This window comes from Aquila chrysaetos, chromosome 3 (genome assembly GCF_900496995.4).
Source record: "Aquila chrysaetos chrysaetos chromosome 3, bAquChr1.4, whole genome shotgun sequence".
Lineage (NCBI taxonomy): Eukaryota > Metazoa > Chordata > Aves > Accipitriformes > Accipitridae > Aquila > Aquila chrysaetos.
The window spans coordinates 59,551,958-59,579,680 of record NC_044006.1 but is presented as its reverse complement, the minus strand read 5'-3'; the positions used below and the strand labels follow the sequence as shown (position 1 = coordinate 59,579,680).

The 27,723-nt window shown below is 41.2% G+C and overlaps 1 protein-coding gene across 1 annotated transcript in view; it reads right to left on the bottom strand.

Moving 5' to 3' along the window:
• Nucleotides 1-27,203, bottom strand: part of KIAA1217 (KIAA1217 ortholog) — a 187,883-nt gene extending 160,680 nt beyond the window's left edge. The window contains 2 exon segments of the mRNA XM_030008522.2: nt 21,687-21,973; nt 26,917-27,203. Of these exon segments, the coding sequence (XP_029864382.1) occupies nt 21,687-21,973; nt 26,917-26,986 (357 nt within the window). The 5' untranslated portion in view covers nt 26,987-27,203.
• Between the last annotated feature and the right edge of the window lie 520 nt (nt 27,204-27,723).

The following is a 27,723-nucleotide window of genomic DNA, read 5'->3' as shown; positions in this document are numbered from 1 at the left end:
TTTCAGTATTTAAAAGAATTACATGAACTTTAGAAGTGGTATGAACTCTGATATCCTCATCTTAGCATCTTATCCAAATAGCATTATGCTGTGCAAAATGCTTCACTGGCAGCAACCATAAATATGCTCCTTTAGCATAAATAGAGGGTAAAATTCCCCTCCTCTCCAAGCCTGAATACAAGAGGCTTCCACAAATATGCCGTGGGAGAAAGCTTTCCCCTGGGAAAGGTCACGCAGTGATACCACTGACCCTGGCCACTGGCACTGGACGGCCAAAGGACACCGAAGGTCACTGCTGCCCGGCTGCACTCGCCTGATGGCACGGGTCTGCGGGCCGCCCCCGGCGCTTTGCCAGGCTCATCCGTGCTCTCACAGCTATCCCTCCCCTCCCCAAGCTCTCCAGCCTCACTGCAGAGAGGGGAGGCAGCAATCCTTTGAAATTTTATGAAGAAAATAGCTTAAAAGTACCATTTCTATGCAGAAATGCAATTGCGTTAATTCAAATATAAAATGTGCTTGCATTTCAGAAAAAAATTTGGTAGCACGCATTCGTATGTTGGCCTCACTTCAGTGCTCCATGGCAGGAGAGAGCAGTGCAAGCCAAGCACAGGTCCTGGAAAGAAAGGGTGCACCACATTTCATGTTGATCCCTTCAGACCATGGAGAAATGGTCAGAAGCCTCCAGAGACGATGAAATTGAGGCTTCACCAAGTGGTGGAACAAAGCACAGGGTGGGTATTTGCAGAGAGGATGATTAGTGAAATGGTGCTGGGTCTGTAACAGCAACAGAGTCAAGGGGATAAAGGAAAATAAAACAAATTCATACTCCAGCGTTCTTTTCAAGGAGCTTTACAAACTCAGTCCCTCTGTCTCATGCTGGTTAACACGTAATTTTAAAGGTCTTCCATAAGCTTAGTGTTATTCACAGTACTTATACAGCACCGGCAACCCACAGCCTGAGGACCACAGGCAGAACTGATGACGACCCAGGTCAAGCAGCATAAAACATCAGAAGTGCATGTCTCATCAGCTGCAAAGCTCTGCACACAGCCTGGAGACTTCATAGAGAACAAGGCCCAAACTCAGGAAAAGTACAGGGAGAGAAAACCAGGACTGCCTAACACACGGCAGGGTGCATTTTGGTGTTGGGGTTTTGGGGGTTTTTTGAGTAATTAATTGGTTGACTCCATCACCCACATCCTACAGGTGTGTTGTAGTTGTTAGCAAAGCTCAAAAAGCCTGTGCCAAATAATATTCAGTCCCACCAAGAACTCTAATATAAAGAGCAACTATATACTTGACTCATTAGCACTTTCTCTGGATGCTTTGTTTTCCTTTAAATTATTTATTTCATGTTAGATGGAGAATTAAAACACTTCTAATAAAGACCGAAATGTGCATTGGTCTTCTGTTTCATATAACAAAACATTCATTCCCTTTAAAAGGGAGGAACTACTGGTTGAAATGAATGTTACAGGGAACTTGACATACTCTGGAAGAAGAAATGTTTTAGATCACAATTAGCTGGAAAACAGCAAATAACTTTTATTCTTTAGAAAATTTCCATTTCAGGGTGCTTCTTTTCAGGAGGGTCTAAGGAATGACGTTTTGGTAGCAGAGCTGAAGAGCTTTATCACTGAATGAACCCCCATGTTCACAGCCTTAGTTCTTGACTCACCTTTTGAAATGTGGCTGATTTTTCATCTGAAACTGATCTAAATTTGCACAGTTTATATATTAATTAGGTACTCCTCATGGAAAGATGCACTTTCAAAGCATTCCAGCCTCACAGCATTTCAGAAATTCTGCTTCCAAAACCAGGAAGTGAAATTAAAACAGTGACCTTTAAACAAAAAACCCAAACAACAACATCAAAAAAAAGAAAGCCAATTAAACTGAAAAAAGGTACATACTGAGGCTGGGACAAAGCTGAGATTGATTTTTATTCTTAATTGAATTGATTCATTCAGGCTGAAATTTCAGGAAAAAAACAGGAAAATGTCTTTCTAAATTCTTGGCAATAGCATTTATTTTTTGAAAATTCATGTCCCCTGCATTTAAACACCAGCAAAGGAATCTGCAGATGAACTTCTCTGCTTATTTTGCAGAGTCAATACAGCTCACAGTGAGATTGCAAACCTCTGGGGGGGTGCCCACACAAACTTGGAAAGTCTACCACTGGGGCATGAGGAAAATTTAGTTCTTATGCTTACTTCTGTCAAGTTTGCTACTGTTTAATGCAATAATGGGGTATTTATGAATGCAGACTGTCTAAACTAGACAAAGTATAACCTGGATAGAGACTTTTTTTTCTCTTAAACTTAGGCAATTGTTAACCTTTATTACAAATTTGATTTTGCTTAAAATGGAATTAAGGTCTAAGAAGAAAGAAGGGAAGACAGGCATTACAGAAAGAAAGCAGAGCTGGATAACAACTTTACAACTGACAATACTGCCAATTTATCCTTCTCATGACTGGAAATTACAAATCACAAAAACTTTAATTTTTGCTGACGGTTTCAATAAAGAAAGTTTTACAAGAAAATTATATTTTCACAGGTAAATGTATTCTAAAGTAGATACAGTTCAGACGGTCTCTGGAACCAGTAGTCCAAACCCCAACTATCCATCCAGTGGATGGACAGTACCTCCAGCTGGGCTACACACAACCAAATCAAAGCCTAATTTCCCCAGGCACAGACATACAGTCCTCCTGTACATCATTCAGGGCATCCTTCCCAGCTACTAGCATTAGGCTCCTCAGCACCAGCAGCTTTGTGCAGCACTCTCCTCAGCCACTGGGTTCACAACGCTTTTCTGCTGCAATCAGCTCTGCAGCACTGCAGGCGTTCACTTAACCCCTTCTAAAATTGTGCATGCCTTTCAGCAAGATTCGTGCTGTGCCTCGAGCCTATAACACTACAGATGCAATACATTGCCTCCCTTCCTTTTTTTACATACTGCTATGATTATAAAAGCATATCGAGAATTATTTTCTGCTTAGAGATTTCTCATATTACTTTAGCAAACATAGCATTTGCCCCTTTCTTGTTTCTGGCCCGAGTCCTAACAGAAGTTCCCCATTCTCAGACTATGTCACTTCGTTCTCATTGTCCCTCGGAAAACTCATTCTGATTTCTGTCACCTTCTTCCTCCAGACAGACTCCCATTTCTCATTCTACTGTGCCAGCAAATAACTGTCAATCTGGTGCAATGTCCCATTTTCAGGTACAGTTCTATGCATTGTTGAACATAGCTCCGGTGAAAGGTTTTTTTTTTGTGTCTCCTCCTGATCCCACCATGCCCCAAAATAATTTGGTGTGGGCTATTTCTTGACTGCTTTAAGATACATTGCAGTTCTGTCCATGTTCAGAAAAATTCACAGTAACCAGATCCATTACTTGCAAGCGACAGTACATGAAGCAATAGGGGACTTTGGTAGTACCTTACGAAGTAATAATTTCAGGGTGGACCAGTCCCGAGATCTCTAATATTGCCCAAACTCTTATTGATGTAAACAAGAATTTTCCCAAGGAATAGCCGAGGAGAAAAACTGGGAAGTTTTTGACGCCGTGATGACTCAGACCTTTCTCGTGCTTGTTTATGATAGCTATATATTGGTACCCTGACTGGGATAATAAGAAAATATATATTATTATTACTATTATAATGATAAATGGTAAATTCTATTTACCCTAATTCTATTCACCCTAATTCTTTTTCTTGTAATATTTCACTTATAACTCCTATTAGTATCTTAAATTTTCAAGTAACCTAAATTTCTAAAAACTGAAGCAATTTTTTATTTCTGAAATAGCTCATGCTTGTTACAGTGCTATATTCAGAAGCAGCTGGGTCAAACTCAGTTCCTTATGAACAGCCCTTGAAACATTAAAATTGCATGAATAGCCAAGAGCCTCAGTTGCATAACCAAGGCCAAGGAGGAACCAATAAATCTCTGCCAGTTAGCCCTATTCATCAGTAACTTTTGTTTGACTAAAGCGTATCAGCTAGAAAAGCAACCTGTCATAGCTGGAAGATTTAGAGAGATGAAGAACCTCTTGCTTCCCTTGATAATTTGTCAGAATAATGAATCATTTCTACTGTGAAAAATGTTGTGCATTACTCCTGATTTGAATCTGCCCAACTCTCCAGTTATAACCTTTAGTTTGTGTTATGATTTTCATTGCTGTTCCAAAGAGCCAATATAAAACCAGCATATTTTCTCCTGCTTCAGGAGACTTACATTTCTTAATCAAGGAGGTGCTCTATTTTGATAGGATCAACAGATTAAGAAATTCATGGTTCTTGGAGAGAAATAGTTTCACCAGATGTCATACCATTTGGGGTGATTTACTTCTGCAACACTCCCTTCAACAATATTGAGCCTGAAACTATAGCATGCATTCGTCACAGTGCGCATCCAGAGAGAAGACTGTTCTTGAGTCTTAACCACTGTCTTCCTGGAAAGTAACTCCTTCTCCTTATATGATAGCATCACACTAGGAACTCTTGTGAACTTGCAGTTCAAAAGATCCTTAAATCCCTTCCAGACTTACTATTTTCCAGGGTACAGCTTACCCCATTCTTGGAAATTGTCTGGCTATAAGAAAAAAAAAGAAAGCTTCACCACGACAACAATAAAAAACTTCAATACATTGAACAGAGAAGTGATGGAATCTCCTTCACTTGGAATATTCAAGACTCAGCTTGATGTGGCCGTGGATAACCTAATCTAAGCTCCTGCTTTCTACAGCAGTTCAGATAGTGTCCAGAGGTCCTTTCCAACTTAGACTTTGCTATGACTCATGATCACATGCTTGCTCAAATGCGGTTAATTCATTCTCCATTAAATTTTTCAAAAGGTAACGCAGAAGTTTACAAAATCATTTGGTCTTGTAGGTTTGTAATGCCACTGCTAGTTCTTTCAATACCAACTTGGTATCTTCTTTTAGGCTCTTGTGTGTGAAAAGTTTGATCCATGTAGTATTGCAGTTTACTGAACGTTTTAGATACATCATGTATTTATACCAAGCTCATAATCATTATCATTAATTGGCTCTACTCTTTACCACCAGAAAGTGACTCTGCAGGCAGCTGCATGCTTCTACACCATCAGCAGCAGATTTGGCCGCACAGGAACTGTGTGCGGGCCATACGCTTGTCTGCGCACAAACACATGCACACGTTTCCAAAGATGGTCACTTTGGTCTGACAGTTCATTACCTCTGGCTTTACCTTTTAGCCCAAAGGACATGTTTACGCATCTGACTAAAATCCTTCCTCACCTGTTTCATTTGCAATTTTCTTTGTAAAATCACAATTCTAACACTTGTGTCTCTCCACATCTTTAAAGAATTTCTTGCCAACCTTTTTTGTGTATTTTAGTATGAAGTATTCAGGAAACAAAAGATAATCTCATATTAAAATACACCCTCTGAGGTTAGGATACACTCTGATTTTGTAACAAGGTACTGTGTACCTGACAGGACAATATGTCAAACTCCTATGGCAAAAGATTGTAATGCAATTGTTTGGCAGCCTAAGCAGAGTGAATTTCTTGACCAAAGCCCAGATCCCAGTAACAAGCTACATTTCTATAAAAGCTGCCTTTTAACATATTCCCAACAACCGTGTCAAGAAGTGACCACATATAACGTTCTTCTATATGGAAAATTTTAACTTCTAGCTATATTTACCTCTTCCCAAATGAACTCATTTCACCACAAATTTACAAAAAATATAAAGTAGGTTTGAGCAACCAAATTCAACAATGTTGTGTTAAACTCAAGTTGACAAACCAGGATGAGAGTACTTTATTACCAACCTTTGGAGCAATCCACGGATTTCTTCAAATGTTAAACATCACCTACTTCTCCCTCTGCTAGTCCCAATGGGGAGCAAGTCTTGAGGCACCCTGATCATTCTCCTGAAAACCTCCTTTGGGAAACATCCAGATGATGGCCTTCCCCTGCCTGTGACCACATGTAAATCACATTCTTGATTTCAGTTTTCCAAGAGGAAAAGTAGAAACTATGTTGGTATCGCTGACCAGCTATTTCCCAGGACTAAAAGCAGATGACCTGTTCCAATGGTCCAGCCACACTGGAGGCTAATACACCTCTGGCTCCTCTACAAGGGGTTGAGGCTGGGAGGAATCTGTATCTTTTTGATATTTCATCCTTTAGATAATTTCCTGGATGCTACAATAATCTTCTCTCTCCAGGTATCAAGACAGTGTTCCCTAAGCACTTGCTACTACTAGTCTTTCTGTAAAGGTCACTGTACTCTACAAATGATTTGTGGTAGCCTGTAATGCAGGAGGGAAGACAAAAAAACACCCTGCAAAGGAAAGAAAAAGCAAAACAGCTGCCTCATGGTTTGCTTTCATTTTGTTTATCTAATACTGTGGCTGAACAAAACTCTGAGAAGTTTCTTGGCTTGTGAAACAGTATCTGCAAACCTTTAAACACTGAGCTTGTTATTAATAGTTGGATTAATTCAAGTTGTATAAAACTGCTTAGATTAAGACTGCGCTGCTTTCATGTGAAGTAGCACAGCGATGTGTCAGAGAAACAAATACAGGTTTTGTCCTGTTGACTCTCAGACTGCTAATTAGAAAAAGGGTGAAAAGGCCCTGTTACATGGCCTGTGATCTTATCCCTTATCCTTTCTGACCAGCACAATCTGGCAGGAAAGAAATAGCTCTACTGATAAGAAGGAGTATCTCCCTCTCTTTTAAGTGAAGGTAGAGTAGCTGCTCTCCTTCAAGCCAAACAGAGTTTGTAGTACAGTATTTATTTAAGAAATTTTCCAATATGATGAATTATTAACTTGTTTCAATTGTGTCTTTTTGGATTAGGCTGAGGCAAAGAAGTACAACTCCCATAATGTCTCCAAATCTCAGCATCACTTTTCTTTTGATCAGTGCACTTTGGACTCACAGAAGCAAACTGCAATCATATTAGCAGTCAAAAAATACTGCTGAAAAACAGCACTTGTATTAACAGTTTAATCAGATGCTTTTGAAATCATCTACAATGAACAGCAGTTAACCCAAACACCCACCTGGGATGGTGAAGTCAATTTGATGTTTGTATATTCCTACTTTTTGAGACCTTCCAATAGGAAGAGCTTAGTTATTACACACCATCTGCCTTGTCATACATTTACATGGAACTTCTAGGAAAGGCAGTGGGCAAAAACAGTGCCTTTATTAAACTGCTGACAACCAACTTCACTTCCATGGGGGATATTTGAGCATCATGCCTAATGTGTGTCTGAAGCAGGGGCTTAGATGAGAAACAACTGGTTGATCCTCCTCTTAGATGAGAACAAAGTGACAGGAGAGATAAGAGACATCACATGGGCTCTGGAGCTGGGCAGATTTGTTCTTTGCAGTGCTTCTTGGTGCCTGAACTTTCAAATTATCAAATAGTAGAGCTACGGTATGACTGCTTACCTGTCTGTTACTAACAAGAAAATTGGAAATTCTCCCTTTATTTATGAACCAAGGCAGTCTAGCAATGTAAAAGACAAACTACGTGGTTTTGTTGAGCATGATATCACAATATACTGTTAACCCTGCAGTCTCTGCCAGTCATTAGTTTTCAAAAGGATTTTAATGGTTCTGCTCTTAAGTGCAACACCCAACACACCTAGAACTGACTCAAGGTGAAACGTTTGCCATGGCTAATCAAGACATTTCTTCCCCCCATAACTCTTATTCAACTTTCCCTCCCTCTTAGATTTCAGATAAAATAACTTAAATCTTACTATTGCAACAGGACGCCGCCAGACTCAGCTACTTTGCTGAATTTGGGTGATTTTGTAGGTTGGCAGAGATATCAATATGAAATCAGGCTGGCTGTTTTAGTTAAATGAGCAGTCAAACAGTATGTAAGCTTATGTTTCCAAACATAGGTCCTTGCCATATATTGAGGTAAGTAAAACCAGATCATCACCCTCGTCTCCACTGAAACTATTTGAAGGCAGAGTGAACACTTTGAAACGATGACTGCATTTTAAAAGACCTCTGAAAGATCACAGAACCCAGACATTCAAGAAGGTTTTCAAACCCCAGGGAAGATAAGCCAAAAACAAAGCAGCAGTGGCTAGACAAACCTCACTTGAAAGGCTCGATAACTTTTGTCTGACTGCTTTTTTTCAGAGGAAGTTAGAAGTTAGAAAAGCTATTCTGCCCTCAGAATCTAATAGTGTGATCCTAAAATTAAAAAAAGAGAAAGACAATGAAAAAAGCATCGACATTTTGGCAGTATCCAGGGAAGTCTGACAAGCGGCAGCAGAAAGCACAGAACAAAAGAACACATAAGTTCTTTTATTGTAGAAAATACCTAGAATTCCATGTTTATCTTACCACAATAAGCTACTGAACGGTTATCTAAGCTGCCCTTGTTTTGCCAGGCAACTCAATACATCTCTAGGTTTTACCCCGCATTAGTTTTAGTCTGGTGTGTTTAAAATGCTACACAGCGAGTAAATCTAACCTAAAAGGTTACACATCTCCTTAGGAAAAACAGTCTTCACAGCGAGGGATCACCTTAAACAGAAAATCTTTTTTTGGTATCAATTCAGAATTATTTGCTCCAGTTTCTACAACTAAAATCACATAGCTGTGACATATTGCAAAAAGCCCAACCCCTTCTCTCTCTAGTAATACATTGCTAATAGTATTGTGAGAAATCCGCAAAAATACAATAAAAAAAGACCCAACCCAACATGAGAAGCATCTCACAAGTACCTGTTGAAGTACTTGTGAACTTTTTTTTTTTTTAATTTCCTCAGTTATCCTTTTATAAACTATTAAAAGTTTCCCTAAATTCCAATCTGGCTTTGCCTATGTAACACAGTCACAAAGAAATCTGTCTAACGTAAGTGGAACTATTCTTGGCAAAATAACATCTCTGAGACAGGTTTAAGTCATGCAGAAACAAGACTGAACTTGTGAGTTTGCAGTTTCTTTAAAACAAAGTAATACCTGCTGTCACAGCATGAGGAAAAAAGATATCTCAAACCCAAAATATTACACCAGAAGCAAGAGAAGACATGGGGAAAAAAAGTAGCTCGCTCATCTTCACTGTCCAAGTATCTTCGGAGTAGAAGTCTCCTGTTTTCTAACCCTTCAATTCAGAAGAGGCCCACAAAGTAGCAGTTACTCCAGAGTCCTGGAAGACTTCCAGTAAATAGATTAAACCTTACATATAAACACTCTCTATAATTACAGAAGAAAGCATCTTGGGTTTTGGACAGCATATGACAAATTTTGAAACCATGAGATGAAATCGAATTGTATTTTAGCATGGTTCACGGGAAGCCTTTCTTCTGTAGACTGTCAGTCTCCCTCTCAAAAACTTCTGATAACTACTGTAGCAACCTGAAGTTTTTTGCGCTTTTCAAAATCAACTAGAAATGTGTATAGACAATAGGATAATACTAACGAACACTTCAGGACATTCCTTCTTACAGGGAGCAGGCTTTTGAAAAAAAATGATCTATCCAAAAGCTTCCACTAGCTCCTACACAAGCCCCACAAAGCAAAGCCCTGGCTCTTCATCAGAGCTGTACCTGGCTTGCGGAAGAGGCACCAGAGGAGCAGCAAAGAGCTGAGAGGCTCCTTTTTCTTCTTGGTTGTGCCACAGGAGTACGAGTGGTTACCTCCTCCTCAAAATCCATCCCCTCGGTAGCAGACTGCCGCCAGCACAGAGCAACAGAACCAGGAGCAGCCCGAGTCCCTCTTCCTCCCAGTGCAGATTTTCTATAGGTGTGCATATGCAGCAGAGCCTCATCTGACGTGAAATTTCGTTACACATCCGGGTGTATGAATGACTCATATAAATAAAAAATACTAGTTTCTCACGGCTGCATGCTTGCATACGGGTGGGGATTGAACAAATACACATTTGCACATGGGCTAGAGCTACCCTTCTGTGACAGGATTAATACCCAAGACCAAGGAGGTCACGATTTAACAATGAAGAAAGAGGGTAAAACATGCACACCGAAAAGACATGTGCAAAAAGTGCGACCAAAGTAATACAAATAGTTAATGCTACGGTGAAATCTCTCGTGGAATTAAGCTACAGCAACAACCAAGTATCACACGCGACCTCCGCAACGGTCCTGCTCCTGCGTTACTGAACGCTATTCATTGGCCTCGGGAAGAAACCTGACTCCTTGCAGTAGGGTCCCAGGCTCGGTATGGGATTAACCCAGTTGTTCAGGACGGGATTAGAAAGCCGTGGCCGGGAGCCCTGCCTTCGCAGCAGCAGTGCCCGTCAGCTGCCGAGTGCAAAGGAGCTGTGAGAGCCCGGCGTGCCGGCGAGCAGCAGCAGCAGCAAGAGCAGCAGCAGGTGCCTGCGGGACCTGCCACGGTGTCCGGCGCGGAAAACGCTTGGTAAAAATAAAATAGAAGGGAAGTACACATAAGCCAGAAATGCTTGCATCTGATTTCAGAGGAAGAGCACGTTGGTCAGACAGCCTGCTAGGGGTTTGAGCCAACTGTACTCCGGTCAGCTGGAACGTTTTTATCGACAATACCAGCGCCGTGAGGGCCAAGGAAAACATTTTGTGATCTGCGCCTCCTCACCCCATCCCATCCCACCCTTTTACGATGTTCAGAAGGGAGAAGTTCTCCCCTGATTTCCAGAAAGATTTCGATGCTGCTTCTATCACGTGTTTTCATTTAAATTCTCCAGCGGCAGACACCATACCAATTGCCTGTGGTAAACCAGAGAGAGTCCCCGGGCTGCGGAGCACAGAAACCCCCCGCGGCCCCGCTCACCCACACAGGAGCATGCCAGGGGCTGGCAGAAGGCACCATCCTGCCTGTACCCCCAGCACTGCATTTAGTATTAGCCAACAAAGATGGCAGCTTGGACCAGCAGCTGAAAACCGACTGAAAAAATAGTGATCCCAATTAAAAAAAACACCAAATACTGCCAGCATTTACTGACAAATCATGGTACCTGCAATGCCCTGGTGATTCCAGTTCTTCCATAGCCCTCGGTAGTAGATGTTGACATAACGTTGTCTTTTTAATGCAAAGCTACTGAGCAATTTTAATATGAAATAGCTTTTTTAAAAATAAAGAATGCATGATATGCATAATGAAAGAGTGAAATTCGCACACATCACCTGTGAGGTTCTGGAGTGTTGTTTTGGTTTTTTTTTAAAGGCTTTTAGGGAAAAATATAACCTAGATCAAGAATTTACTGTAATGACCATCTCTCTGTAAAAAAACCAAAACAAAACAGTTTTTTAAGATCTATAGGAAATTTTATAAATGTCCTAGCTTTTCAGGTACACATTTTTAATGGAAGTGTTTATGTTACATGTATATTTATAAATTAAATTTTTTACAGTGTGCTAAATAATAATTCTTCCTTCCAAACAATATTTACTGTTATTTAAATCAACCAACCAATGTCGTACAATTATTCAGCCAATGGGAAATAAGTGACATTTCTTCTTTCTTACTCTAATCAAAGTCAAATATTTGTTCCTTCTGTGAGTAATTTATTACTAATTACAACAGTCTGATGTATGGTATTTTGTGTTACTAAAAATAGGGCTACAAATGAATAAATGCAGCTAAAATTATGTTTTCAAAGCACAGTGGAAGAAAGCCCAAAGCTCATACACAGACACTGACAGCAGGTCTGTTTCCAGACTTTGGACACCCACATACCCACAAAATAGGTGCAAATTGGAAAAGCCTCTACTTATTCATCTGGCAGTAAGTGTATTTGGAAGTGAATATAACATGTAAAATTTAAAATCAGACTCAACTTCTTTCAAACAAACAAAAAAATGTTTTAACTCTTTGGTTTTTCACTGTTTACTTCTTCCTCTTGCTGCCTTCCTCCGTCCTTGGAAGACAGACATCTCCCTCCAGACTGGAAAAATACTTGACCTTTGATTGAAATTGAATTACAATTAGTTTTTCTATTTTGAATGTAATCAGTGCAAGAGCATGGAGACAGTCTATTAAATGTATATGTAAAAAATGCAAACCATTTAGAGGCTGAAATATTCTTAAAACTTAGTTGAGCTCTGGAATTTAAAGTCATGAGACATTAACATAATCAAGAATTTAGCAATCCAAACCAGAACTGGACAGTCATGCAGGTATCAAGAAGATCCAGTCTTACAACTAACAAGAATGTAATTTTTGAAGATAAAATAAATCTCAAGATGTGGGACAAAATAATCTGCAACTACTAAAGATGTACATGATGTGCATGGCCGACTATCCAACACCCACCTCCTGAGAGGTTGTTAGAACCTCCTTAAGAACTCACAGCAGAAGCCATGGTGAAAAACATATTACTGGTCTTTCTGCATTTCAGACATAACCTAAGAGAATAGCTTCTCTATTCCTTTTTTTAACAACTAATTTTAATTTTTAGGGTGGGTTTTGGTTGTGGGTTTTTTTTTTTTTTTTCCAAGTGAAGTGCACCTATGGCAGTGTATTAATCAGCCAGTGAAAACCTCTCCTAAACTTAAACAAATTACGACACTCCGTGTTTACTAACGCAGCAATCTCCCAGTGAACAAATGGAATCACTACGATCCACAACACAAGAGATCACACAAAATGCAGTAGTACAAAAGGTAATTAATGACAAAAAAATCCACAAAACCAAAAAAGGATCCTTCGAAACCATCTTAACCAACCATAAGTCCCTGCGTTGGCTTGATGTCTCAAGATGCAAAATTTAATACCACCAGATTCTGAATTTACTGAACTGGTACAATTACCATGATTGGGTGAACATTAAAAACACACATTTCAGCAGCTGCTGTCAGAGTCATAGGTGTTGGCTGCAATTTTAACAATAGCACTCTTTCTCCTGATGTACTCATTTGAAGAGAAAGGAAATTGGAATATATGTTCATAAGAGATTTGCTTGTCTTATTTACTCTTGTTCCTTTATTTGAGCCCAGAAAAGAGATCTAAATCCCAGGGATTATGGTTAACCCAAGCCAGTTAATCAGGTGACTTCAGTGCAATTTGCCTTTGTTAGAAAATCAACTGAAAAATGGTGTAACGCAGCAGCAATGGTCCAGAGGTGCATTTACTTTGCTAACGACTGACATAAATATGTGCTCCCCTCCCAAGTGACAATGTGCAAAGCGCACAAAAATGTTCCCAGTGGGAAGCTAACAGAACTATTCAGCTGAACAACCCAAGCACATTCACAGCCATTTGCAGGGAAATGATCTTGAGACACAGCAAATATTCATAAACATTGAGGCTAATCACAGGCTACAGAAGGAACCCCTGACCAATGACCAGGGAAGCTACGCTGTAACCTCAGCTCTACCACCAGCACTATCTGTTGCCCTAACCCAAGACCTCTGCCTGTCTGTGATGCTCCTCTTCTGCCAGCCAAGTGATTCTCATACCTTCTGTAACACACCTCCAGAACTACGGACAAGGGAGAACGCCTGCTCAAAAACAGCATGGCCAAAGATTTCTGTAGAACAGGGCTTCATTTTCACTTCCATCACAAACTTCTTGTGCTCTCTTAAGTGAATAAGGGGCTTGAAATGAACACCGGGGTCACTGACAAGCCCCGCCTAGAATGGTGCTCGGAGGACATCTCCCATGCTGTTCACCCCTGAGCTGGGCATGAAACACAGCAACCTGAGGTGCTTTGGTTTAAAAGTAGAGTTGGAAGAGGAAGCAGTGGCAAAGCACCCTTCATACATCAATCTACTTCTGCAGAATATGTAAAGAAGGAGGGGAAGATTTGGCTTTCTGGTTGCCTAAGCCTGAAGGAAGTCCTACAGCCACGTCTCCGTCTCAGGGCAGAGGACCTCGATAACCAGGTTAAAGCAACACGGGGCCAGGGCTCTCTCCATCACTCACTCCTGAAACTTTGCTGCCAAGAAGGAGCACAAGGCTCCCTGGCCAGGGAGAGCATGAAGAGAGGAGCTCAGTTCTGCAGCCCTGTGATGAGGTTCATTCAGCAGCTGACCTGAGGGGCTAACCACAAGGCTACAGCGACCGAACCCTGTAACACGTCATCGCCCAGCGGCTTGACTTCAAAAGGGAAAATGTAGGGTTTGCCTATCCCAAATGCCGCCAAGCATCCCCAGAGGAAGGAGGGCACCAGGCAGAGGTTCGGAGGAGGCAGGAAATGCCTCTGCCACGGGGGTGGCACTGCCAGGTCACCGCGCAGGACGCGGGCTCTCCTCTCCTCTCCACCACCGCTGAAGGAGTTAGTCCTGCACTGAACCCATCCGCCAAACGAGGCCCTGCTGACTGCTTCGGTGCAGTTTTTGGTAGTCATCTACAGAGGCAACCCAGAAAGCACCAGGACTAAACTGAATACGTGCGAAAACACATCTATAAATGCCTCAGGATATTTTCAGCCAGAAAAGCTTAAGTTTCTGAAACCTAAGGAATCTCAGGTGTCTGCCCGAACTGTGCTTTAAGGGGTACCAAAGTCGCAGATTCTTACTGGATCTAACCCTAAGTACCGAAACAAGATTACTGTCATAAAATTAGATTAGAAAAATACACGTACAAAATTCACATGAACAAAGGTAAGCATGTAACAACTACCTGGGACTTCTGAGTTACAAACAATACATGCTATTTAAAATGCAGAGGCGTTGCCATAGAAGAGAAGTTACTAATCCTGTTGGGGCAAAGTAACTGCGCTGGTGTGTGGTTTGCATGGGGGGAGGGAAGGAAAAAGAAAAGGAATTGCTTTATGAGCCTTTTTGCAGCTTTGTTTTGTTTTCTTTTGAAAAAGAACAGCTTTTTTTTTTTATTACTTTTAACTGAATAGATATAAATGAAGAAACTTATGTTTATCAAAGCAAGTGTTACCACTCTAGTTAAACTCCACTCACCCCCGAGATACCTTAGGGCTAGTAGTTTAATACGTACTTTAATATGCTGCCTTACTTTTTTAAACTAAAGAGTAAAATTGAAAGACTTTCCACTGAGACATTCTACTAGGAATATTCTTCTTCCTCAACTTTTTCACTTATAATGAATACAAATAAATCCACTTTTCTTTGCTAATAAACAAGCTCTTTGTTCATTTATCTATTGAGCTATTTATAAATATCTCGCAATCACAGCATTATCTGGGGGCTAAAGAGCATGTTTCAACTCAAAACAAATGGACATGTCATGTCATGTCCTTCCATAAACAAAAGCTAAGGGGTTGGAATCCAGCAGAGACTTAAGCTTGTAATCATGTTTCTTACGTTCATTTTCATAGCTTTTCTTAGGTACTTTTAACATTGTAAAATAAGAGCAGTTGCCCTTAACATACTGCAGCACTAGAAAGCAATAAATTGTTGCACCAGATGGTACGTGAGACAGGGGACACGTGTGGATGCTGCGGAGGGTCCCCCCTTCCCGAATGTGCAACGTGCTCTGTTGGGCTTACAAAGACTCTCCAGGGAAGAGGGGGAATTGCCATCTCATTTGGGCAGGGACATAGTAGCCATCGGCAGAGAGGAGGCAGGAACTCACAGAAATCTCCTGAAACAACTTCTGAAACTTTTTTTATTCCCTAAACAAATACCTACAGCCTATGCTTACACAACAGCAAGTTCTAGCTGTATGACAGTGAACTCTCAGATAAAAATAGGCGTTTTTTGATGACACATTATGTACAGCAGTATGTGAACTAAGTAGTATGCAACAAAATGGATTTTCTCAACTAGAAAAATCTGCAGCAACATATATCCAGATTAAAATCACATTCTTCACAGACACTGTGTACATTTTAAAAACAAATGTAATTTTTTAACTCTGGTTTTTAAATGGTATAGACCAGAAAAGTATTCACACAATATTAACACTAAATCAATTTCTCCTTACCCAATTCCATGGCATCAACCAGCAACAGTGTAATGAATGCAAAAATGCTAGTTCATTGGACACATTGTCATTTGTACATATTCTAGTACTAAATAATTAACACTCAGACTTTGGGAGAAAGGTTAAATTGAAATTAATTCTAAAATATTCCCATTAGTGGCTTAGTTTCAAGATACAGGAGTAAAAGCAAAAGAGCTGTGGTCAAAAAAAATTAGTGATTTCTTCACTTTGTACTCCTTTCAATCCATTCACTTTAATAACCAATACATGTTCCAAAAATTTATTTAACCTCGCCTGATCAAGCAACGCAGAACATCAGAAAACCTTTATAACCTGTTTTTTCACCAGGAATTAGATAACATTCTTACCATATTCTGCAGCCGCCTCATTCCCTAAATCCTGTTGAGGATTTACATTGAACTGAAGTTTCTCTCAAGTTTACGTTTCTCAGGTGTCTTTAGGCAGAACCTAAGATTTTTCTCTTTTCACGTTTTTAAGCTTGGACGTTAACTACCGCAAGCCCCCACCCTTTCCCACCTACATCTAACCCTTTTCATCCTGAGCGATTTGAACCAACTGAACTTTGTAGCCCTGAACCTGCTTCCCGTCACCGTATCACAGCAGTGCCAGAGGGGGGGCTATCCCTTACCTACTGATGTTTACTGGATCTGTCGTGATTGATGTAAGCACAAAAGTGGTTGCAACTAAGAACCCAGGGATTTTACTCTCTTTCCAGAGGGACTGAAAATATCCCCCTTTTGCTATACCTAAAACCCAAAAGTCCCAACAGCCTTTCTGCTGCTGGACTTTTACCTCCAAATCTGCTTACCCTTTACTAATGTACTTTTACCCAAGAAAAAAATCTATTAAGAAATGCCCCAGCGTTACCCTATGGTATCAAAGCACATACTCAAAGTCAGTTTAACGAATTGATACTATGATCCATTTAAAAAAAAAAAGCTTTGATATTTTTGCAGATATCAAATCCTGGAATAAATGCTGTTGTAATTTTAGGGCTCTATTTTAACAGTTAAAGGAGAGACATCTGGCAATAATCTACAAATAAATACAGTGTCTCCATTCTTAGTTTCTCCTCCAAAACACTACCTAGGACATTTTTGCAGCATGATTCATATAATCAACATAATACATTACAATGTCTTTCAAATAATTCCGAATTCTCTGTTCATTCAATAAAGAACTCATTTTCGAAAGAGAAAAGGGAACATGCCATGCCAGAAAACTTGCTTTATTGACTCAGCCCTACTGCCAGGAAGAACAACGTGGTGAAGTAAATTCCACGATTTCAAAAGCATTTTTTTACAGCGAGGGCAGAGAGAGAAAGAGGCTTATTTACCAAAATGTGAGATTCCACAGGTGAGGCCAGAGACGGTCTGAAATCCTCTTCCTTTAGTTCCAAAAGTTTTAATTTATGATGAAGCCTGTAATAATCCTTTCAAGCAGCCAGGTAAAACGCACGCCATATCTCAGCCGTATTTTCTTTCACCCTTTTGCAGTGTAACTTTGTTATTTGCATAAAGCTTAGTTCTGGCCTATGGGACTTTTTGAACATCTACATGTTAGATTAGTTGTCTTGACATGCTCTATCAAGCATGACATCATGGATCTCCATGGTAACCTTAACCACACCTGCCCAGATGCCAAAGTAACCTGTCATGTGCAGACCTAACTGAACATAACAAAAAAACCCTCAGCCACCATTTTCTAGGCACCCAGGCTTGCACAGGCAGCAGAAGGTTGGTTGTTTTTTTTTTTTAAATTGATGGAAATCTAATTTCATTTGCCAATATATTTGTTCTTCACGGATCACTGGCTGAAACACTAGAGCTGTTCCTGACCCTTCCACATCTCCCAGTGTATTTTCTAGTCAAACAACAACAAAAGCAAGCTGTGGCAAACATCTTCCAGCTCGTTTTCTTATGGCACGCTCATAAGCTCTGGCTCTGAAAAACTTCTACGCACTCATTGTTGCTCTCTGCCCCTCAGAAAGTTTTTTTTTTTAGCGAGGTGACTTGTAAAACAGGTTCGCGGCAGGGATTAGCCCCCTCCCATGGCCAGGTTAGCATTTTAACCTCTTAATTGCTAACTCTTTTTCACCCTCGCAGCCGCTGGCCCAGCTTTTACCCTTGTTCCTGCTCTTTCCTTCTCTGGTGACCGGAGTCAGCCCCACCTAAGTGGGTGACCGCGTCCTGCCATGAGCTCCTCAGCAGATGATTCACACCATCTCAAACTTCAGAAGACCGAGACCGTTTTCCTCCTTCCTCTCTCTTTTTTTTTTTCCTAACTTTCCTGGGGATTACGGTAGCGCCTTGCTTTCATTAACGCAGACGAGACAGCCTTGGCAGAGGCAAGGTATCCAAAGCTCCTGCAGAAACTTGCATTACCTATGAAAAAAGATTTTGCTCCTGGGCTTTCCAGGCTTCCAGGTGGAGGGAGCTCTGGTGCCCGGCTGCGGGGTTGTCTCGCAAGGGGGAAACCCTGCAGCGTGAGGGCGAGCCGCTGGGCTGTGGGTCGCCGAGCTGCGGCCGTGGGGTGCTGCATTCCCCTGCGGCGTTTTGGGGAGCACGAGGCATGGCACGCCTGCACCCCCGCAGCCGCTGCAAACTCACGTCCCAGTTTACCACACGGACCAGCTTAGCTGCAGGTTATTTGCCTTGCGGCAGTATGCCGAGGCCCTTGTGCAAATAAAGACAGCCCCCCCGTCTCTGTCAGCTTTCCTTTCCAGAATAAGGTATGGCAAACAGGCCAACAAACCCGCGGGGTGGAGGAGGGATGATCTGTGTGCGCAGCTGGGAGGTTTCAGGTCACCACGTTAGTTAACCATCAGTAATCCCCGCTGGCATTTTACCTGGCCATGATTGTACTTCTGATTTGTGGCAGGTTATCAAGAGTAGAAACGGGTCCTCAGGAGGCACATGCAGGGAGGGATTTATCTGAATAAACGAAGCCTGCAGGAAACCATTAATAATGTAGTGGAAGATACGGACAACAGTCAGAGCTAACCTTGCCGGTGGAGGTGATACAGTATGATCTGACAACATCAAATATTTTTTTTCCTGACGTTTATTTTCTGCAAACCAGGGGTCAGTTTGCCATACTCAGATACTGATGGTTAAAACGGACAAGAGAAGAAAGTCCACAGAAAAAGAGGCAATTACTAATCTTGATTTTCTGGCTCATATTTGTTGGTTATGGACCTGCCAGGGTTTAGAGCAAGCCAGAAGACAAATTATATGATATTCAAGGGACTATCTCCTGGTTGTAAGTAGTGGGATGTTTTATGTTCCAGCTGCACCATTTGACATAGAGATTAGAAAATGCTGTTGCATTAGCTACTATCCTTGATAGATCTCCCACCGTGGGGAAATTCCCACCATGGATAATGTTGCCACTTTCCAGATAATGGAGGAGGCTAGAGAAGTAAGGGAGGAAAGGAACCTGGAAAATAAATCATGACATTTTAATTCTATGTCTTCCCATACATTTTACAGATTTTGTATGTGAGATATATATACACATATATATGTCACATTCACATACCTACTACATGTGTATGTAGTTTGTCTTCTATACCACAGCTACACACATACATATGTATGGGGCAGGGGAAAGGAAGTATGTATGCTACACCCTCCAAAGCAAAATTATATCATGGTCTTATTCATGGAGCAGCTAGGTAAGCGTGCATTGTATATACACACACACATATATATACACACATACATATAGCTGTGTATACACAGAGGTACATATATATACACACACACAAACACACACACACAAAATACACAGATATGTGTGTGCACACACAGACAAAATTGGTAAGAAAAAAACCCTCCAAACTGTAATACCACGACCATAATAATCTTACTGCATCCAATGAGCCAGACTGTTGATTCATTACATTTCAACTAAGCAAATTTCTTACTGTCGACTGGTATAACTTATTTTTGCATGTTTTTAATGTGGCTTCTGTTCAGTTATCTTGGTTTTTTTTTTTAAGTTATGCTGAATGGATGAAGTCTTCGGTCTTTCCCATTCCCAAGAAAGATAGTTTGATGCTCTAATAGTAACTTAAAGTTATTTTGTTTTAAAATTATTAAAAAACTCATTACATATAATACATATGTCTAATCATCAAAAAGTAGAAGCAGGAGACATTCACATGAATTTTACCCTCAATAAATTAGCAAGGATGACACATTTTAAACAAATAGCAGGAACAGTTACTGCATTCCTTCTGTAATTTATTGCCTTCAGAAAAGACTCAAATTACAAAATGTGTAGGGTGTAATGCTGTAGGCTGTTCAAACTGGGTTTGCAGTGTCTGCAACCCTGGAACTAAATATTTACATGACTCCAAAAGATCTAATCTCTGGATTTCACCCCCCTCCCATCCCCTTTATTTAATTTGTATGCTATCTTTATCCACCACCCAGCACATTCCACACAGTCACTAAAGTTCATGGAAGAGATAAGTGGGAAGAAAAAAAAAAAAAATCAAGACTTTCAAAGGAAAGGAGGGAAGCTGTTTAAATATAAGGAATGGATCATCCTCATTAGAGCTGAGGTCTTGCAGCAATTTTAGCTGGATACATATGGCTTCTAGCAGTTGTGTTCTGAGGCAGTGATAGCACCTGGGATCTCTAGAGAACCTGTCAAAGAGACGTTGTAAAGGGGAGTTACCAAATTACAATCTTTCCAAACCTATAACAACGGTCTGATCCCCAAAGGTTTGGAAAGCTTCAAAAGAGGCTGGGAATTCAGGAAGAACTCCCATAACAGAGTACAATATTTTTCCAACTTGTTTTTATTCCTTACTTACAATTAACTTGCTGTTAGTGCTGAAATACCCATAAAACACTAAGAAAAAAAAAATTCTATAAAAGGTTTGCTGTCAATCATTTGCTAAACTGGGAATAATGGGCACAAGATTTTTGAGCCTGAACTCTAAATTCTGCTGGTTGATTGCAAAAAATGAATTATGGAATAGAAAGTAGATTGTCTGTAAAGCTGAACAGATTAAACTCTAACATTGCACCTAAAACCAGAGCCCAGAGTTAGGCTGCAAAGAGATCCTTGCACGGCATTCCCCGAATTCAGAAGGTCGGTGTGACGACAGCCTCCACCTGCTCTGAGAAATACATCAGCGTGTCACATCTCCTCTGACCCTACATCTACTTTTCGCTGCTGAAAAGCAATTGTGGGCAGGCAAGAAGCAAACCACCTTAAGGTACGCTGCTGACAGACCAACGTGGATGTCAAAACAGCTTGGAGGAGGCAGATACCTGTGGATAAGTCTGTTCTGTTTGTGTTAAAAGACTCAAAAATAGAAAAGAAAGCAAATGAAAGGGTAACAGAGCCAGCTAAAGCATATAGACACACGCTACAGATATTTTCTTTTCTCCCAGGCAGTGGTGCCAATACTGAAAGTGTAACAGAAGTTAACAGCTGTTCTGTATTTTCCCTTCAGCTGTGAAAAGTAGATGGAGACCCATATACTAAGATCAAGAATCTCACCTTCATCCCTTTCTCCGTGTATGTTCTAAAAAAAATTGAAAAGCTCTTCAAAAAATGTCAGTTTCAACAAGCAATTCCAAGGTAATATTGAACAGTTTCATTTTTATTATTGTTTCTTTGAATTTCAAGGGAACAACTGAATCTTAGGCTACATCAAAAAAATCTGTTTAACGCTTTGTTACATTCTCACCTTTTGCAATGAGGTAACACTCAATTTTGTAGGAGTTATAAAGACTGTTTAACAAAAAGCAAGATACAAATTTGACTTTCATACCTGATCTCTCAGTCTCTCCTGGTGTCCCATTATTGCTGTAGCATGGTGGGGATATTTCTGTTTCAGATGCTCAAGAAAAGCCTCTCTCTTCCTGTCCATTTCCGAGGTTTGCATTCCCAGTATTTCTTTGGAACTGCGAGGGCCACCTACTGTATGTCTTCGAGGGATGTTTCGGGTGGGCTTGGAATTAGAAGACGTGTGACTGTTTGGGGTTGAAAGGAGCTCCTTAGATCGGAGACATTCTGCATCGTCTAGTGATGTTACATGCAAACTGGTTTTTGCCTGGTCTGAAAACAAACAAACAAACAAACAAAAAACCAAACCAAAAAGTGTATTATAAGAACTTAATCCCAACATCCAACATTCACATTAATAAGAAAAAGAAAATAATCAATACAAAAGCTAGGTACTTCTAAAAGTCTGGTAGTGTTCAACGGCATGTCCTGCATCATTAGGCATATATACATAAGAACTGGCCCGGAAATAATCACTTATATAAGCTATGCACTGTACTTATATACTTTTAACACACAAGCGCAGTATTGCCTCACAGAAAAGTGAGCATCATTAAAGTAGATGTTCCTTTTATATCATCTTTACCACTATGTGACTTGAAAAGAAGATATGACAGGGCCCTTATTCCCTGACCTTTAAAATCTACAGGATGCTTTCCACGAGAAGAAACGGGTTTCTTCAATAGGCTCCAGTACACTCAATGGCCCTGTAACTAGTATCCTTAAGGATAGCAACTGATAAAATTCCTTTGACAAAGCAGATTTGAAATCCTTAATCTTTTTCAGAGTGTTATCAACATGCTCTGAAACACCTATGAAATAATAAGAGGGTTTTGGAGGCTTTTTTCCCTCATTTCTGACTGTGGTCTGGTTTTAAATTTCACGGATCTCCCTTGGATTTTATACGTCTCAGGACAGCAGGCTGGAAAATACTACATCACTTTTTCAATAAACCATTTCTTAAGAAACAGAATAAAAGCAAGTTTTGTGCGATATAAAAAGAAAAAAAAACCCCTCAGATACATTTTTTAACTTTAAAATCTACTTTAAGACTAAAGACCATGACGACATTTGTAAAGACAGGCAGACACGAAGGGTATGTAAGTGCTGGCTTATCTTCAGGTAACTGTGTAACACGAACCCTCTGGTGCATGAAAAAGTGTAGTCTGGAGCCTTGTTACCTAATACCTTTGAAAAATGCCTCACTCCTTTGTCAGCAAAGAAAAAAAAAAAAAACCAAACCACAAAAACCAGAAGCATTGAAAAGGCCTCTCCAAGTCTGATGTGGCCTTCCCTGTCTTTACCCGGCAGCCTCAGCATTAACCCTTTACAGCACCTCCCCAGGAGCAGGAAGCTCCTTCCTCTACGTGTTTTTAACACAACTCTATTCCTCTCCGTCTGACACTTTTTGCCTCGAAGCCTTTTATCCTTCCAGCGACCGTCTCCCTTGTGTGTTGCCATTTATATGGCACTGCTGTTTGGAAACAGGCACCTACTCACTTCTTTTTATGGTTCAGTCAGTCAGTTTGACACCCTGCCTACCACTTGCCTCAGGATTTTATGCTGAGGATTTTTCAGCTTTCTGGTGTGCGTTGTCAATTGCCTGCCAAGTCCCACGTAACATCAAGCCCCGGTAATAAAGCCGCTGCCAGTGTGATGTCCCACCGATTCCCTTGGGGAACCAAATCCCTTGGGTTTCACAACAGGACTGGGCCCTGGAAGGTCCTCAAAGACTTTGCATGTTTCTGTAAGCTCCCTGTAATGCTCAAGGACTCCAAAATACCAACAACACCCTCTTGTTTGCATTCATGGAAACCTATCCCGAAAGCCGAACTGGACACAGGAGCCCAGACTGCAGGTGGCACCACGCTTTGATGAGCACAGATCCAGGCGCGACTTTGGAAGCAGGTTTGGTTCACAGAGAAATTTTGCTCTCACGCAGATTCAAAATGCCATCTCTGATCTCTGCAGCACCTTCTAAGACCTTCTTAGAAGCACAATCCTGGTTAAACCTTCAGAGCAGCAGCCTCATGTGTACATACACACACACAAAACTTTTCCAAGCACAACTCAATTAAAAAACATCCAGCCTCAACAGCCTCTGAAAGCTGGACAGTCATTTCAATGGATTTTACACAGCAGGAAAAAGAGGTGGGCTGGGGCTGGCTGGAATTTACCATCTTCAATTTGTTGCACCAAGAACCCAGAGGTTATATCCCTGAGGCTGTTGGAACAAAGGCGGCAGACATAAATAAGGGATTTCCTTGGAGCTCAAGGGAGTCAGCATGAGCGTGGGTGACTGAGTGCAGCAATTTGGTATAAACCCTTAAAGTATGGTCACAGCAGCAGTTTCAATCACTGAATTGGTGGCAGGCACTTCCTCAAGAAGGCAGGTAAACCTATGCTGAGAAACACAACCGAGAGCTCATGAATGTGCATTTCAGGTCCTAAATCTCTCTCATGCAAAGCCTTTCCCTACTCTGTACTTCAGTCATTTCACTGGTTCAAGAAAAAGCTAATTATTTGGAACATAAAGAGACATATCAAGTACAGTGTTTTACCACTATTTGTTATTGGGTGAAACCTTGAAAAGGAATCAAAAATAACATATTTTTCTTATACTACATTAGAAAGATCAACAAATTCTCTTATTTTTCTTTCATATATTTGGAAAAAACTGTATAAATACCAGTGAAAAGAAAGGAATGTAAACTATGCAAACTAATTGCTAGTCTTGCCAGCGAGCTGACCTGGGCATTCAGCATGATCCCGCAGCATTACAGCACACAGCAGCACGTGACTTTCTCTGCAAACCAAACTCTCTGTCATGTTTGAATACGGGTCTTTCCCCTAGTAATTGCTGAAAAAAATCATCCTTGGCCACTTCCTAGATAGGGACAAGTGACTTTGATGGCAAGGTTGAAAGCTGGGACTGTGAACCCTCCCCCTGTACCTCAGGGTACATAAGCTCCACAGGGATGACAAACTGAGAGAGGTTTTCTGGGTCCTGGGGTTGCTCGATAACAGCGTGGGCAAACTTTCCGTATCTTCCAAGTGAAGATAATAGGCCTAGAAGATCGATCCCCACAGATGACTGTGAAATGTGTGAAGGATCATGTGATGGTTCCCAGAAGAGAGCTAAGAGTAGCGAAAGGATAAATTATGCAAGTACCCTCCTTGGAAAAGGAGTAAAGAGAAGCCAATGGAAAACACAGAGGTGTGAGATAAGCTTGTCTCCCTCTCTCCCTCCCTCATATTCAGAAGCTAAAAGCTGAAGGTCTTTCTGTTCAATATAGTAGCAAGTCTAGAGGGCAACAAAAAGCAAGACTTGCTGATTGACAGGGGAGGGCTTTGGTTATCCAAAGGCTTGAGTAACCCTTACACTTCAGTTGCTTCTCTGATCTGAAAACAAATGTCAAGATTTCTTTACATCAGTAAAGAAAAAACATGCAGTTATTACTGCAGTGGATATAACTACAGGAGAGGCCCAGGTCTGCAGCGTAGAAGCAGTATGCCTAGGACTATAAGGAAAATTATCATGAAGGATTAATTGCTATGAGCTAGAAATTTAAAAAAAGAAAAAAGAAAAAAGTCCTTCAACATGTCCTGGTATGCAATTCTAAGTCACACCCTCCATGAAGTCTACAAAGGTCAGGAAAGTCACTTTGCTTCATTACTTTAAATGTTGTGAAGAGTTTAACAGTCCCGTTTTGCAACCCAGGTGACACGAAAGAAGAACATTTTCAGAATAATTTGAGAAAGGAACAAGTATGGACCTGACCCGTACCGATGCTATGAAACTGAGCCTTGAAGCAAACCACATTCAATACTTAAAGTTTAAAAAAGAATACAATTTTAACAGCATGAGTCAAACCCACCTCCATTATATCTATGCTAGCAGTAAATTTGAGATTATTTGGAATTATTCTAATTTACTCCACTGTCTTTACAATTAGCTCTCTTTCAAAGGAACTTTCAAATGTAAATTTTGGATATAGGCCAGAACTACTGCATTTGGTTATGAGCTTTCAGCATTCACAATTTTGGGGAATCATAGGATCGGTCTGGTCAGACGTCTGTCTTCCTAGCTCCACACATGTCTCAGGCAGCTTCATACAACCATTACAGAAGAAATATGTTACTGAAGGCTTCATTTTTTTTTTTTCCTATTCAGACACATCCTTTAAGTGAAGATTTCCGTCCCACTAAACACAAACACATAGAGACACAGATTCACGTGACTTGCACTGCCCAGTATTTTAACTTAAAAAAATGATTCAAAAGAGCAATTAATAACCCCTTCCCCCTAAAAAGAGGGGAGTATTTTTTTCTCCAGAGTTCTCTAGGCACTATTTTCTGGTATTACAGACTCATAAACTTGTGTGATTTTTTTTTTTTTAAAACCACATGTACCTGACCATGCACTATTTGTTTCACAGAAGCACAGTAGCATAACTTTTTCTGAAGTGCCTATGAAGAATACAATACACATGAACTGGGAATGTTCACAGGTGCTCCACAAATACTATAATAGATACAGATTAGATTAGGTATTTGTCATGCTACCTGAATGTTACGCTCCACGTGGAATAGCCCACGTAGAATTCCCCAGGAAATAGTTTTCGTTCGCTTTTAGACAAAATATATAGTGCAACAGTAATGGTACAAATGCACCGCAGCTGACCCGCCGTGAAAACCACGCTTATAATTTCCTGGCTTTGCTCCAAAACAAACCCAACTGGTTTCACACAAAGTAAACTACGGCTGTGACAATCTGCCGTGAATCTCCCTCTTTCAAAAGACACCCCGAGGAAAAGGTGAGCTCAAACCTCCTCTTATGAAAAAAGAGCTATTTCTGTGCCATAGGTGAAGCATGCAGAGCATTTAAAGGGAACGTGACATTATGTCTCTCCCCCCCCCACCCCGCGGGAGCAGCACCCTCCGCACCAGGCAGTGAGTGTCCTGCAAACTGTGACAGCAGTATAGCATGCTCCCTGCTTTAAAGGGTAGACAGGAATCTCTCTGAAGAGAAAGTTAAACTCGCAAAGTCGGAGCGTTAGGGAAATCTGCAGAGCCGTTAGCACAAGAAAGACATGCTTTTTTTTTTTCTTTTTTTTTTTCCTTCCCCCTCCATGCATTCTGCCTCCGGTCACAAAAAGCAGCAACGAGGGGCACGTTTCAATGTAACTCCATCTTTGCCTGCTTCCCTTACTTACCCTTCATCTGCCTGCTGTCTGCGGAGCAAGCCAGGCACAGCTCAAGTTTCTGGCTCTCCTTCTCCTCCATTGTCCCTGCCTACCGCACAAGCTCCCCTCTCCAAGTTGGAAGCCGCAGCGCCCGGGCTGTCAGCGCCAGGCTCCAGGCTCAGGGAGGAGAAAGGCGAGTCGCCCTCCCGCCGGTGCCGGGTCCCCCCGCAAGCCGCCGGCGTGCCCGCGGTGCCGGGAGCGGGGCTCCTCGCCGCAGCGGCGGGCAGGGCGGGCGGCGGCGGCCGGACGAGCCCCCCGAGCCCGGGGCCCCAACAGGTGATGGGCTTTTCTGCAGGCGAGCCCCTAGCCGGCTCGCTTCCCGCTGCAGCCGGGGAGCCTTATGAAAGGGAACGTTTCAAACATGATTACAGGCCCGGGTCTCTGCTGGAATCCGAATCCGTAGCCTTTTAAATCTCTGTCATGGGACAAAAGCCTTTCCACAGCATATTTTTTTAAGCTCGTAACCACCAAGCCCACAAACATTCCTGATAAATGCTCCTCTGTCTTTTTTAGCGTCTCGTTTAAAAGTAATTCATTATATAAGCGCTTTGAGGTTTTGTTTTCTGCCGAATTCTTTCAAGCTGCTCGGAGAATGAATTGGGGAAAAATCAAGATACAGGAATGCAACTTTAGTGGAGCCAATAAAAACGAATGGTAGCAATCCGTGAGCGGGGACTTCGGTTAAGAGGGATTTTGAAGCCTCGGTAGCAAAGCGTATTAGAAACATAGAACTAATTCTCTTTTGGCAGATCAGAGGCCGGAAGCCTGCGTGAGAAT